The sequence below is a fragment of the Galeopterus variegatus genome, unplaced genomic scaffold, assembly GCF_000696425.1.
Source record: "Galeopterus variegatus unplaced genomic scaffold, G_variegatus-3.0.2 Scaffold3785, whole genome shotgun sequence".
NCBI lineage: Eukaryota > Metazoa > Chordata > Mammalia > Dermoptera > Cynocephalidae > Galeopterus > Galeopterus variegatus.
The window spans coordinates 61,503-76,010 of NW_007729896.1; the positions used below are offsets into that span (position 1 = coordinate 61,503).

The window sequence follows — 14,508 nt, forward strand, 5'->3', positions numbered from 1 at the left end:
ACTATGAATTACTTTTTTTTGGGGGGGGGGGGGAAAATAAAAAAGAAAAAAATTTTTTTTTTTTTTTTTTTGGGGGGGGGGGGGGACAATATAAAAGATAGAAACTTTGTTTTTATTTTTCTTGAGTTTCTCCATGTCATAAGATGCTATATCATCATTTTGAAGTATATCAACACATGATAGTATGCTTTTGGCATGCCTATATTTTTAAGCATGTGACGTCAGGTGATTAAGGTATGGAAGCATATTAAAGTGACTTTTAGCTCCAATTCTATGACTTGAGAAGATTTATTTTAATAAGGATCTTTACAAAAACAAGTTTAAACTTCCATTTTTACCTCTTCATGTCAATAATTTAGGATTTATAAGTTCATAGTTCATTAGCCAAGCAGATTATCTTGATTTTAATTTTAAATTTTGAAGGCTCTGAGGAACTAGATAAAAGAGAATCCTAAGCAGAAGTTAAAAATCCAGTTGAGAAAAAGGTATTGTAGAGAAATCTGGGTTTATAATTAGTATTTTATAAACTGTCAAGTAGCTCTGAACAAAAACGTTTGCCTAGATCCAAATTTTAGAAAGAAGAAAATTTAAGTTTCAGCAGAGAAAAAATTATGGTAATCTAATTTAGGGAAGGATTAAATATTTTCATTCATAAAAATCACGGTTTGAATTTAGTAATAATTTTTATAACATCTAATAAAACTGTTACATTTTTTTTTCCCTTTTTGTCTTTTTTCGTGTCCGGCAACGGACTGCAACCCTCAGTGTCGCGCCTGTACCGGACCGGGACCGGCAACGGGATCGCAACCCTCGGTGTTGCTCCCACACCTCGCTCAGCCAGTGAGCGGGAACCGGTCTGTATGTGGGATCCGAACCCTCGGCGGGAGCGCTGCCGTGCTCCCAAGCCGCGCACTGTAGCAGTGCGCCACCGGGCCAGCCCAAAACTGTTATGTTTTTAACAAAAAGCTATTCTCCCCCTTTACTGCATTTATAGTGGTCAGAGTCAGTTTCACAGCAAACAACCAAAAGAAACATGAAGTTTAAAATGTTTTGATTCTTGGTATCTTTGCAGTTAGCCAAAATGAGATATCGTAAGATATCATAATATGAGATAGAAAAATGCTTGTTAGTTGAGAAATGTATTAATTGTATTACATTTAATATCCTCCAAGTGAGGAATTTATTAAAAGTGAAAATAAAAATAGCACAAGCAAACAAGACAAAAATGTGTAGGGAAAACACAAAACTGAAGAGACATGCTACCTCCAGTTTCTGTATATTTTCAATCAAAAATACATTTAACTGCTTATTGTAATTAATGCTATATTGCAGGAGACAGTATAAGAAATATAAGAGCTGATAAAATATCACAAATTCATGATATATTAAATATCTAAATATATAATTTCCATATGTAGTATTTTAAAATAGCCAAAATAAATAAATGTTAAAAATGTTAATGAGAAATTGAAATATTATAAGTCTGTGGTGGAAATAAGTCCACAAATCACCATGTAAGGAAAGGAAAAGGTATTACAGAAAGAAATGCAGTTCTGTATCAATGGCAAGCGTATTTTTACCCCACTCAGTATCATGCATACTTTTTGGTGCTGTATTAGAACACAGTGACTGCGTAAAAAGTTGGTTACAGTCAACAAACAAGACTAAGATATAAATACATCGTTAATTCAGTTAACTTCAGTATGAAAGAAAAGTTACAACATGCAACCTCTTTTTCAATTCATTGATGGTGCACTGTACTAAATTATTTTTAAAGACTGACATAAGACAAGTACAAAAAGCACTGGACATATTTTGAATCCTGAGCATTTACTTGGGATTCTTTCTCTAATAAAAATTTCTATTTTAAATATGGCTTTAGATGACACTATATAATTTTGTATTTTCTGAAAGCTACAAGTTAATTTTAAAGGAATTTATCATTTGTAAAAAAGCTGAATGTATTATACAATTTACTCAGATTTAATTTCTTGGACAAAGATCATATTCCTTATCTTTTAAATTTTAAAGCTTTAAGTTTGAGTGTTTAGTGGTATCAGAAATGTACAGAGAACAGTTAATTTATTCGTTAATGTTCCACATTCACCTCAAATATGATCAAAAGACTTGTAAAAATTTTGTTTTAGATTAAAAAGTCAAAACATAAAACGTGGCTATGAGTAATATTTCAAAATGTGTTCAGCTCTTTCTTCAGAAGGAACATGTGTTCAGCTTTCTTTATTCAATGGATTCCATGCAGTAAGTTCAGGATAATTAGAAATTACATACACAGTATGGGATGAAGCCTGTACTCTCATTCTCATCTGTTGACACCCAAAATATTTAGATTCAAGCAGAAGGACTTTAAGTAAATGAAAAATAAATACATGTCTACAATACATATGAAAAATTTTTGGTAGATTTTATGTCCATCTACAAACTTCTCCTCTTGACTGTCACTTTCCTTATTCCCTCCAAATAAAAATTCATATTGATGTCAACATTTAAAACATGGATTCTATTAAGAAATTATATCAAGAATAAAGGGGGGGAAGAACAAGCAAATTTCCACGAATTCATTTGCAACAACTTATAAATGCACATTATGACTTAGTTTTTTTTGACCAAAAGTATGGTGGTAAGAATATATCAAATGACAGTTCTGATAATTTGGAAAGGTCTATGAAATGGGTGCTTTAATTTAATAAATGCTTATTTTAGTGTCTACGATTATGAAGCACCATAGGCTGTTCAGTCATTTCTTATAGCAAAATCCTTCTCATTTTAATGATGTTGCTCAAACAAGAATTATAAAAAGGTCTATTATCCTCAATTATGAATTTCCAGAAAGAAGAGATTTCATATACTCACCCCTTTATCTCCTCTTGTTTTAGAATTGAATTTCACTGTTTTTAACCGGGCTCGTTCTTTCTTCTCAACCCTTTTAAACAAAGTACAGAACATTACTTCTTAAGTAAACCAAACATACCTAGGGATCTTAACTAGAATCAACAGAACTAAAACTTTTATAATGGGCATTTTTATATTCTAAAACATTTAGGTGCCATCTAGGTTTACATTCCCAAATTAGTTAGAACTGCTGAAAAATGAAATTTAGGGCTCATTTTATTATGAAACAAAAACTATTTATAAGTACCAAAATACAGTATATATCTGTGTACTTATATATGCACTCAACTGCATAATTATATTGAAAGAATTATGAGTCACCATTTATTTTTGAGTTTAGCAATCTTCCAGGTTTTCTGTTTATATCTGTGTACTTATATATGCACTCAACTGCATAATTTTATTGAAAGAATTATGAGTCACCATTTATTTTTGAGTTTAGCAATCTTCCAGGTTTTCTGTTTTTTTCTTTTTTTTTTTTTGACTGGTAAGGGGATCGCAACCCCCGGCATGGTGTGGTCCACACCACACTCAGCCAGTGAGCGCATCGGCCATCCCTATATAGGATCCTAACCTGCGGCCTCAGCGCTACCAGCCCGCACTCTCCCGAGTGAGCCACGGAACTGGCCCTGTTTTGTTTTTTTAAAAATATTACCTTAACATGGAACACATATGCTAAAAATTAAGCTTGAGAGAAAGCAAATGTGGCAAAATGTTAACAACTGGTGAAAGTGGCAAAGGATATGTAGCTGCTCATTGTATTATTCTTGCATTTTTTTTTGTACTTTTCGGTAGCTCTGAAACTTAAAAAAATAAAAAGATGGGAAATACAATTAAGATTAACTCCAATGATATATATGTGTAAATATATAAAGCAGCCAGTTATAGTGTACAAAATAAGAGGTCTGAAATATTTTTAGAAGGATATATAAGAATCGGTAATCTTAGATATTCCTAGGAAGGTGAAACGGGTGCTTTGGGAGGGGCCCTGTATAGCTTTTAGATCTTTTTGAATTTTGAACCCTGTTATATGTTACCTACTAAAAATAAGCAGACAAATAAAACTACAGTAAAACAAATTTTCATGCAGATTGCAACACCAATATGAATCTTCCAAAATTTCATGTAAATTAAGTTTTAACAAATCTTCAGATTTTAACACAGCAACTATGTTATTACAGTGAACCCTCTGTATCCATGATTCTGGATCCGTGGATACAGTATTCACAGGATGGTGAACCCTGGGATACAGTGGGTGAACTTTTCATAACTGTGGCTTCCAGAGGGCCAGCTGTGGGCCTCGGAAATATGCAGATTTTGATATCCACGTGGGAAATGAATCCAATCCCTACTGGATACTGAGAGATGACTGTATACAACAGAAGAATGTACCAAAACAGCCTATGAATAAATGCATTTTCTTTATTTTTTCTTTTTTATCTACCTATATAGTTTTACTATGGTATGGGTACAGCAAAACCTTACCATAATTGTGGATTTAAAACATATGATTTTTACTATTCTAGAGCAATCTTGAAAATCCATGACATAATTTATAATCTTGCCTAGGTACTCTGTGAGGGCACCACAAAACTAGCATTTAGTGGTGACATTTACAGCTCAAAATGGCTTTATTTTCTAATCATTATCTTGTTCAGTAAATATATGAGTGACTTAAATTGTATTTATTTGTAAATACTATTCCTGAAAGAAAGCCAAGAAGTGTAGGAATTATAATCACTTATGTTATTATCAGAAGTAAAGAGGTCTAAGAAAGAGATAGATCTATTTAAGAAAACCTAAATTTTGAATACTACATTCAAGAATGAAATGGCCAATTTGTTGTTTCATACTGTATTTCATGGGGGCACAATTATATTTTATAATGCTACTCACGAATTTGGGGATTGGTAGAGGTCAAGATGTATCTCTTACATTACTTCTTGCTTTAAAACACGGCCTTACAGAATTTTTATACAAAATGAAAAAAAATTTCTTTCTATCAAAGTCAGCAGTATTTCTCATTGGTTGCAGGTACACGTAAAAGCCTTTGCAAGACAATTTTTAGTAACTTTGACCTTGATATTTAAGATGTGAGGTTTCTACCAACTCAACAAGGCATAAAGGAAGCATTTCAGAATTAAAAGCAGACTATGTTCTATTCCAGGAAAAAAGCTATACTGAAGGCTGCATTGCTAAAAGATGATTTGCCATCAAATACAAAATCTAGCCAAATAGTTGGATCTTGCTAAATATATGGATCTAACCAGCAAGACGTATATATATGTATATGTGTCTATAAATAGTTAATATTTATCAATTATAGCGACTCCAAGAAAATAAGTATAAATTCCATTCACTAATAAGAACAAGTTTCTTGCATTATAACTTTGACTTGAAATGAATTAACTAGCTATTATAAACATTACTTTAATGTCGCAACCACTTTTGTTGGCTATCTGAAAACTTTAAACAGTCTTTTAAAAAGGACTTTACGGGAGGGGAGGGGTGGGGGTGGAGAGGAACAGGTAAAGGGGCATGAAAATCAACTACAATATATATTGAGAAGTAAAATAAAAACAACAAAAAAGTGATAATTTGAAAAATGGAAAAAAAAATAAAAAGGACTTTACATCATTTGGATGAATCAGACCTCATAAATCAGCTATTGTGAGGGAATTATGAACTGATATTTTATTTTTATTTATTTATAATTATTATTTTTTTACATTCTAAGATGTTATTGCAGAGCAGTTGGGGTCAGGGAGACAAGAAAGGGGGGGATAGGGTGGGAGGAGGAAAAAGGTGGTCCAGGCCTGTGGCATTCCCCTCATTCTGGCAGGGGAGTGTGGGGGGCTTTCAGCAGTGGCTAGGTAATGGCTGGGCTGGATGCAGACTTCGGGAGGAGTGCGGCTGAGGCCCTCGGCCCCCTACCGTGAACTATTTTAATACCTTTCCTACAAAACTAGAGACATTCAATAGCCTTTCGCAGACCTCAGAAGAGGTCCTCTCATCTGGGATAATCCTTTTCAAAGATAGCCTGCACTTAACCACTTTTGCCACTAGATGGTAAGCATGTACCAATGAATCATTAAAATGAATGGTTCAATGAAAAGAGGAAAGACCATTGGATTGCACCAATACATCTAAATTAAGGAAAAAAAATAAAAAATAAAAAAAGGATGTGAAGCAAACTACCAGATATTTCTAAAAACACTTGCATTTATTTCCATTTGTTAAGTCTAAAATAGGCAATTCACATAATCAAAACCCCCAAACATTTAGGTTCTATCACTACCTACATGAGAAAACCAGACATTTTTAGTTCTCTCTCCCTCCACTGGTACACTGCACAGGGACTTAAATGTACTTATTTTGCTTTTAGCAACTAGTAGGAGCTTTAGAGAATTTTCTGCTTGAGGGCATCATATTTCCTACTTATGTCATTGGTTACTATTAAATGTGAATAAAATTAAATGGTTGTGAAGCACAATATGGAAAACCAAGCATATAATCATCACTTCAGTAAAAGAAATTTATTTGTTTATATTTTCAGTTGTCTTGGAGCTTATTTTTAATTGTATATATTTAAGGTGTACAACTCGATGATTTGACATATGTATACATTGTGAAATAATCACTAAAACCAACCTAATTAACATATCCATCACTTTTTTGGTGGTGAGAACACTTAGGATATACCTTCTTAGCAAGTTTCAAGTATGCAGTATAGTACTGTTACCTATAGTCACCAAGCTATACCATAGATCTTCAGAACTTATTCATCTTGCATAATTGAAACTTTGTATCTCCTGACCAACATCTCCCCATTTCCCCCTCCTCTAGCCCCTGGTAACCATCATTCTACTCTCTGTATGAGTTTGGCTATTTTAGATTTCACATAAAAGTGAGATCACACAATATTTGCTCTTCTGTGTCTGGATTATTTCACTTAACATACTGTTCTCCAGGTCCATCCATGTTGTCTCACAGTGAAAGAAATTTAAAAGAACAACAATTATTTATGTTTCTCTACTTTCAAATGGTAAGAAAAACAGACTTATATTTACCTCCGTTTACTGGGAATCACTCCAACTTCATCACTCTCACCATCTGGTGTAACCTGCCTGGCTTGCCACCATTCATCATCAGAAGCATTAATAACATGGAGGATATCTCCAAATTTGAAGTTCAATCCTTGACTGGGAAGGCCACTATCTTTAGTCTTGTCATAATCAAAAAGGGCTCTAGATTCAGAAGAAAAAACTCCATGATTATTTGTTATAATGATATTAATCAATATTAAACAGGATTCTGAAAGTGTATATAATTTTGATAATTAAATAATATATCATGGTAGGCAAAATAATGCCAAGCTCAATTTTGCACTATAAGAAGATGAGACAAAAAAAAGAAACAGCAAAATCAACTTGTTATGGAAATAGTTTGTTACTAGGTATATTACCTATCTCTTTCAGTATTGCAAGAGAAATTTTAAAAATGCTTTTAATACAATCCAATGGTACCTATATTTAATTCTAAAATGAAGACAGATCTAGAGAGTTGTTCTAAATTAATAAATTAAAGGTAAACATTAAGAGATATACTTCTCTTTACTTTGACTAGACACACTTGGAAAAACAAATTCCCTGACAGATTTGATTCATTAGTTGTGGACTGTAAGACCAGATCAACATAGTGATTATTCTGCCAGTTAATTACTCCATCCATGTGTTCACAAAACTAGAGTTGATAGGGTTTTCAGAGTCAATAACACTGATGAAAATTAACTACAGATGACTTTACCAGCTGCCAAATATTTTGGAAAAAAAAAACAAACCCCAAACCCAAAAAACTCTATTAATATAATTGCAAAATGTTATGAATATCTGAAAATTTGATAAAAATAAAATATTGTGTCCTACCATTTGATTAATTAATATATAATATTTAATCAAATTAAATTCTTAAGTCCAAATAAGCTCTCTCAAGAGTACAGGAAAGAATCCCAGCAATTATATTTATAATACAGTTTACTCATTCTTTTATTCTAGTTTGACAACTGGAAATTAGAATACAAATCATATTCCTTTTCATGTTACCCAACTTTTAAGAACCTATCTCTTGATGTAAAACTCAAGAGGGGTGGAATTATTTAATAGCTAAATGAATTAACTAGTAGTTAATGGTTTCCAAATGTGTTCTTTCAAGTCCTTTCAGGGGCTAATGGCACGAGGGAAGAAGGTGGCAATCAAAAGTGGGAAGGCTCACTTAAGCATATATTAAAACATATTGCTGATGACAATACAAATAAGTATAATATAAAATAGGAAATAAAGTTCTTTAAGAGGTAGAACAAATGTGAAAAACATTCAGAAAAGGGAAAGTACTATTTAACATTTTTATGATCATAAATTAATCTTTTGAACCATAAAGTAATATAACTATATTATTGATGAACAATAGACAAAAGAAATCACCCACAATCTCCACTCCTTATGTTAAGATTTTAGCTTTTATCTTTTAACATATATGATTCATGAAAAAGGAACCCATGGAATAGTATGTTATTAATGATAAGAGTATAATGAACACCTGTTAACCTACTATCCAACCTAAAATTACACATGAAACTTCTAACAATAATTCACGTTCACTTATATATGTATTTTCCCCTGATCCTGCTTCCCTTGGATCAAGAGTTAATCACTATGAAAAGGTAACCAAAATTTTGAATGTAGTGTTTATTATTTCCTTAACCTTTATCCTTTGTTAATTGGTTTGATTTTATCACATATATATGGAGGACTAAACAATATAATGTATGGTTGTCTCACAGCTTTATAAAAAGTTATCTTACTGTATGTAGTCTTCTGCAGCCTTTTTTTTTTTTTACTTTTGAAATTAAAAATACATTGACTAAATAAAGCACAAGACTTCTGGTTAACTATGGCAGACTGACAACTTGTATCTATTTGCTCTCCATCCTGAAACTCATTAAAATGACCCTAAAAAAATTAGAAAAATATAAGAGAGAGAACACAACAGGAGAAAAAGGATTTTAACACATTGTTGGACTATGATAACTAAACTTAGAAAATAAGGAAGCTATAAACTGCCATGCCTGAAGAGAGGGATATTGAAACAAGATTTATTCCACAAGAACCCCCAAAAGGTTCATGAATTAGATGTGTACAGTACCAAGGTAGGCAAGGATAAATTACAGAACTGAAAACACAAGGTGGAAACACTAGATGTAGCACTTAGACCCTTAAGTCCCTTCCCATTCCCACTCCCATAAAACACCAGGGTTTAGTCTCTAGAGAAACTGAATTCATGGAACTTGGTGGGGAGGGGGAAGGTGCTGGACTGAAAACAGATGCAGGAAAAGGAAATCCACATACTGAAAATGGAAATTCTAGCAACTTGGTTTAAGCTGCTGGCAGGAGATTAAGGATTCTTCTGTGGAGATACTTACTGACATCAAAAGAAAAGAATGACATAGGGCAGGCAAGTAAATGAAAAAGCCAATTTATCTACTCTCCTTCATTATCTTCTAGTTAAAACTGCTAGCTTCATTCTTTACTCATAAGAATGGAAGAACCACTGAATATTTAAAGAACGACTTACACATAAAAAACTAAAGAAACCCCCTGCACAAAAATAAGCTCACTTGAAAAAAGGAACTCCGAGAAAGCAGAGAATACAAGAAACAGAAAAAAACTTTGGAGAAATGTGAGATGATATGATGTCCCTGAAATAAAAGGAAGATGTCAAAAAAGAATCAGGTAACAAGTATCTCTTGGAAAATAAAATAGAGTATCATCCCCTTTCCCCAAATCCCAAATTTTCTATTGAGGAGAAGGCAGAATACTAAGTCATTTTCAGACATGTTAAGACTCAAAAAGTACCTCCCACACACCTACTTCTCAGGAATTTAGTGGAGCATGTGCTTTGGCAAAAATAAAAGTAAATTTAGAAGAAAATGTGGCATCTAGGAAACAGATTCTGACACAGTAAAGAGCCAAAGGGAATAGAATAATGGCAAAGGGAAGTCCTGTCTGAGAGCTATATAGCAAGTCTACAGAGCAAGTAATCAAGAATTGAGTATAAAGATGGAAAAAACCTGAGGAGGGCCACGTGTGTGACCATATGTTTCATCATGTAAAAAACTTTGGAGAGGCTATTGGAAGATACAGGAAGATACTTAGTAATGTACATGGAAAATTAAGCAAATGAAAGTGTGAGATGATTATTAAGTCCAGGAAAAATGAAGGGTTGCAGAAGAAAGGAAGCATGGTCATAGGGTACTACTTGACTGAGTAATGACAGCTATTACACAGTCACATGACTGTAAAGGCTATTAATTTTATTCACAACATCCCTTTTGTATAGAAAAAATAAATAAAACAAAAAAAAATTATTCACAATGAGAGGATTACGTTTGAGAGATAGAAGAGGCAGATTGAGTAGTTTGGTATGAGAGAAAAAAGTTCTCATTTACCATGGTAGTAAGTCCTTAATGTCCAAAACTGGTAAAGTAGAAAACAGTGTTATATGTGTGTTTATTTAGAAATTTGGAAGTAAAGTCAAGGGAGTTTGTTAGGAAAATGGAGGATGACTGATTCTAGCAAATGAAACTGAGAGCTGGTGGGAAATGACAGTTATTTTTTATTATAAGCCTTTCGATAATATATGACTTTTAAAAACAGAGTATTACTTGACTAAAAATAAAAATTAATAACAAAAGTGAAAATGTTCAAGCTGTAGTGGATTGAATTTTGTCCCCCCAAAAGTCACTGAAGCTTTGTGTCCCCAAGTTTTATGTATTAGAAACTTATCCTCCACGGTAACTATTAACAGGGTGGGAAATCCTATTACGGTAATTGAAAGGTGGAGCCTTGAAGAGGTGATTGGATTGTAGGACTATGCAGTAGTGAACGGATTAAAAATGGTGGGCAGGGGCATGGTTGTGAGGGTTTTAAAAGAAGAGTTTGTCTCTTTCTCTCTCTCTCTCTCTCTCTCTCTCTCTCTCTGCTTCCACCATCTTGCAATGTGAGACCCCTGGGTCACTACTGCCAGCATCAAACGGACTTTGGACTTCCCAGCCTCAGAAATAGTAAGTGATAAATTTTGTTTTTCTTTATATATCACCCAGTTACGTGTATTCTGTTATAAGTAACAGAAAGGGACTAATACAGAAAATTGGTACCAGAGAAGTAGGGTGTTCTTTATAACAAATACTTGAAATGTGGAAGTAGCTTTGGAACTGGGTGTTAGGCAAAGGTTGGAGGGGTTTGGAGAACTCAGAAGAAGACAAAAAGACAAAGGAAAGTTTGGAATGTCTTAAGAGACTGGTTATGTGATGGCAAGCAGAATGCTGACAGAAATATGCACTGTAAAGACCATTCTAAGGAGGTCTCAGATAGAAATAAGAAGGAGTTTATTGGAAAGTGGGGCAAAGATCACCCTTGCTGTCAATTGGCAAGGAACTTGGCTGCACTGTGTCCATGCCCTAGGACTTTGTGGAATTTGGAACTTAAGAGTTGTGAACCAGAGTATATGGCAGAAGAAATTTCTAAGCAGCAAAGCATTAAGAAAGCTGCAGGACTACTTGAAACAGCCTATGTTGAGTTGTGGCGGCAAAGGCATAATGTAAAGCCAGAATTTAAAAGGAAAGCAGAGTGTAAAAATTTAGAAAATTTGCAGCCTGGCCATGTGGTAAAGAAGCAGGGAGCCTATAATGGTGCAGCCCAGCGATCCTTAGATAAGATTAGTGCAAAGAAAGGGAATATGAAGAGGAGAAAAGGCCCTGAAGGCACTGCAGAGGACTTTGAGGCCAACCCGTCCATTTCAGGCCCAAAGACCTAGGGAGACAAAATGGCCTTGGGGAACAGGCTTGAGGTGCCCACCATGGGCTCACTGCCCAGGGCCACCTTGGGATGCTGCTCCCCACACCAGTACCCCAGCTGCTTTGGCTGCCCCAGCTGTGGCTAAATTGGCCCCAGGTGTGGCTGGATGCACAGCTTTGGAATATAGGCTGGAAGCCTTGGCAGAATCCACGTGGTGTTAGGTCTACAGGCTTAGAGCTGTGAAAGCTTGAGAACCTCCATCCCAATTTCAAAGGATGTATGGAAAAGTCTGGGGGCCCAGGAAGAGATCTGTCACAGGGGCAGAGTCACTGCAGATAGCCTTTGCTAGAGCAATGCTGAGCTGAAATATGGGGTCAGGGTTGCAGCAGAGAAATGCCAACAGTGCCATGCCTAGTGGAACCATGCGAGTGAGACTGCCACGGAGACCCCAGACCTGTGGAGCTACCAGAGTTGAACACCAGCCTGGGAGAGCTGAAGTGTGGCCTGAGACCAGGAACACCATAGGAGCAGAGCTGCCCAAAGACTTGGGGACCCAACCCCCATACCAGCGTGCAGAGGTTGAACATAGAGTCAAGGTACCCGATTCGCCAGCTTTGAGATTAATGCCTGCCCTGCTGGGTTTTGGACTTGTTTGGGAACTCTTATACCTTTCTTTTGGCCCATTTCTCCCTTCTGGAATGGGAATATGTACCCTATGTTTGTCCCACCTTTGTATTTTGGAAGTAGATAACTTATATTGATTTCGAAGATGGGACTATGAACTTTGGACTTCTGAGTCGAAACAAGTTAAGATTTTGGGAATGAAATGAATGTAATTTCATCTGAAAAGAAATGAGTTTTGTGTGGCCAGGGGTTGAATGTAGTGGATTGAATTATGTTCCCTCAAAAGTCTTTGAAGCTTGAATGTGTCCCCCAAATTTTATGTTTTAGAAACTTAGCCCTCCATGGTGACTGTCAAGAGGGTGGGAAATCCTATTACAGTAATTGAAAGGTGGAGCCTTGGATTGTAGTACTGCACAGGAGTGAATGGATTAAAAATGGTGGTCAGGGGCATGGTTCTGATGGCTTTAAAAGAGGAGAGTCTGTCTCTGTCTCTCTCTGCTCCCACTATATTGCAATGTGAGACCCCTGGGTCACTGTTGCTACCATCAGATGGACTCTGGATGTCCCAGCCTCAGAAAGTGTAAGCAATAAATTTCATTTTTCTTTATAAATCACCCAGTTCTGTGTATTTTGTTATAAGCAACAGAAACAGACTAATACACAAGTGGAATCGAATATGTTGTTTTGATTTTATGCCTTTGTAAGAATTTAATAAATCTCAAATAAAAGGTAAGACTGGCTTGCTGGTTAGCTCAGTTGGTTAAAGCATGATGCTGGTAAACATCAAGGTCAAGGGTTCAATCCCTGTAGGATCAGCTGCCCCTCGCCCCCCCAAAAAACCAACACCTACTAATTCTACTAAAATTAGAAAATACAGATAAGCAAAAAGAAGAAAATGAAGAAAAGGGAGTATAAACAAAAATCTGTATGTTTGCCCTTCTTCTGTGTGTATAAAATACCTTTAATGTCTTTGGAACAGAAGAGTTTAATAGCTAATACAAGAATTGGTGGAAAGAGAAAAAAATGTAGGATTTCCACAGCATTGATATTATAGAAGCAACAAGAGGGGCTGGAACAGAATGAAAGAAGAGAGAAAAGTTTTCTTTATTATATATTACAGAATAAAATTATTTGAGACAATAAGTTACATCATGTAAACAAGTATAGAGTACATGCTTGTGTGTACAGATATATTTATATACACACATAAGCATATATATAGGATACATGTCTATTTATGTAATGTGTATCATTTCTCACCAGAAGGATAAATAAAACATATTAAGAATAGGTCCCCCTTGGGCCGGCCCAGTGGCGCACTGGAGAGTGCGCCGCTTGGTAGCGTGGCGGCGCTCCCGCCGAGGGTTCGGATCCCATGTGGAGACCGGTTCCCGCTCACTGGCTGAGCGCGGTGCGGGCGCAACACCGAGGGTTGCGATCCCGTTACCGGTCAGTAAAAAAGACAAAAAGGAAAAAAAAAAAAAATAGGTCCCCCAAGAGGATCAGGAGGAAAGAGAGAGTAATTAATGAAGAATACCTCAGATTACTTGTAGTCCTTAACTAACATTAAAATAATAGTATAATATAGTTCTCAGTCAAAGCTCTACTAAAAAAAGTACAGAATATAAATAAATGGGATTTCTGTTTTTAACTCTTATTAGCCAATGAAATTAAAAAAAATCAGTATATATACTAACAGGATCTACTTAACATTATTAGATCTATAGTGCCATATTAATATGTTACAGACATGTATGTTTGTCTTCTCACAAATGTTTAAAAAACACACATAGAAATTTCCTATATACATATTCTTTACCAAGGCTATTCACGTTTTAAACTATTATTTACATATGCTGTCTTTGTTATTACGGAAATTGCTATAGTAATTAAACGTTACTCAAATTATAAAAGGATACAGATAAATCTAAGTGTTAGATAATAATAGGGCTGGCCCGTGGCTCACTCGGTAGAGTGCGGTGCTGATAACACCAAGGCCCCGGGTTCGGATCCCACATAGGGATGGCCGGTTTGCTCACTGGCTGAGCGCGGTGCGGGCGCAACACCGAGGGTTGCGATCCCGTTACCGGTCAGTAAAAAAGACAAAAAGGAAAAAAAAAAA

General features: G+C 35.3%; 1 protein-coding gene across 1 annotated transcript in view; it reads right to left on the reverse strand.

Annotated features, from left to right (window-relative positions):
- Window positions 1-14,508, reverse strand: part of LOC103601545 (disks large homolog 1-like) — a 164,953-nt gene that overhangs the window by 37,938 nt on the left and 112,507 nt on the right. The window contains exons 12-13 of the mRNA XM_008585979.1: window positions 6,981-7,157; window positions 2,872-2,941 (exon numbers count right to left, since the gene is read on the reverse strand). Of these exons, the coding sequence (XP_008584201.1) occupies window positions 2,872-2,941; window positions 6,981-7,157 (247 nt within the window). The remainder of the gene's footprint in view (window positions 1-2,871; window positions 2,942-6,980; window positions 7,158-14,508) is intronic.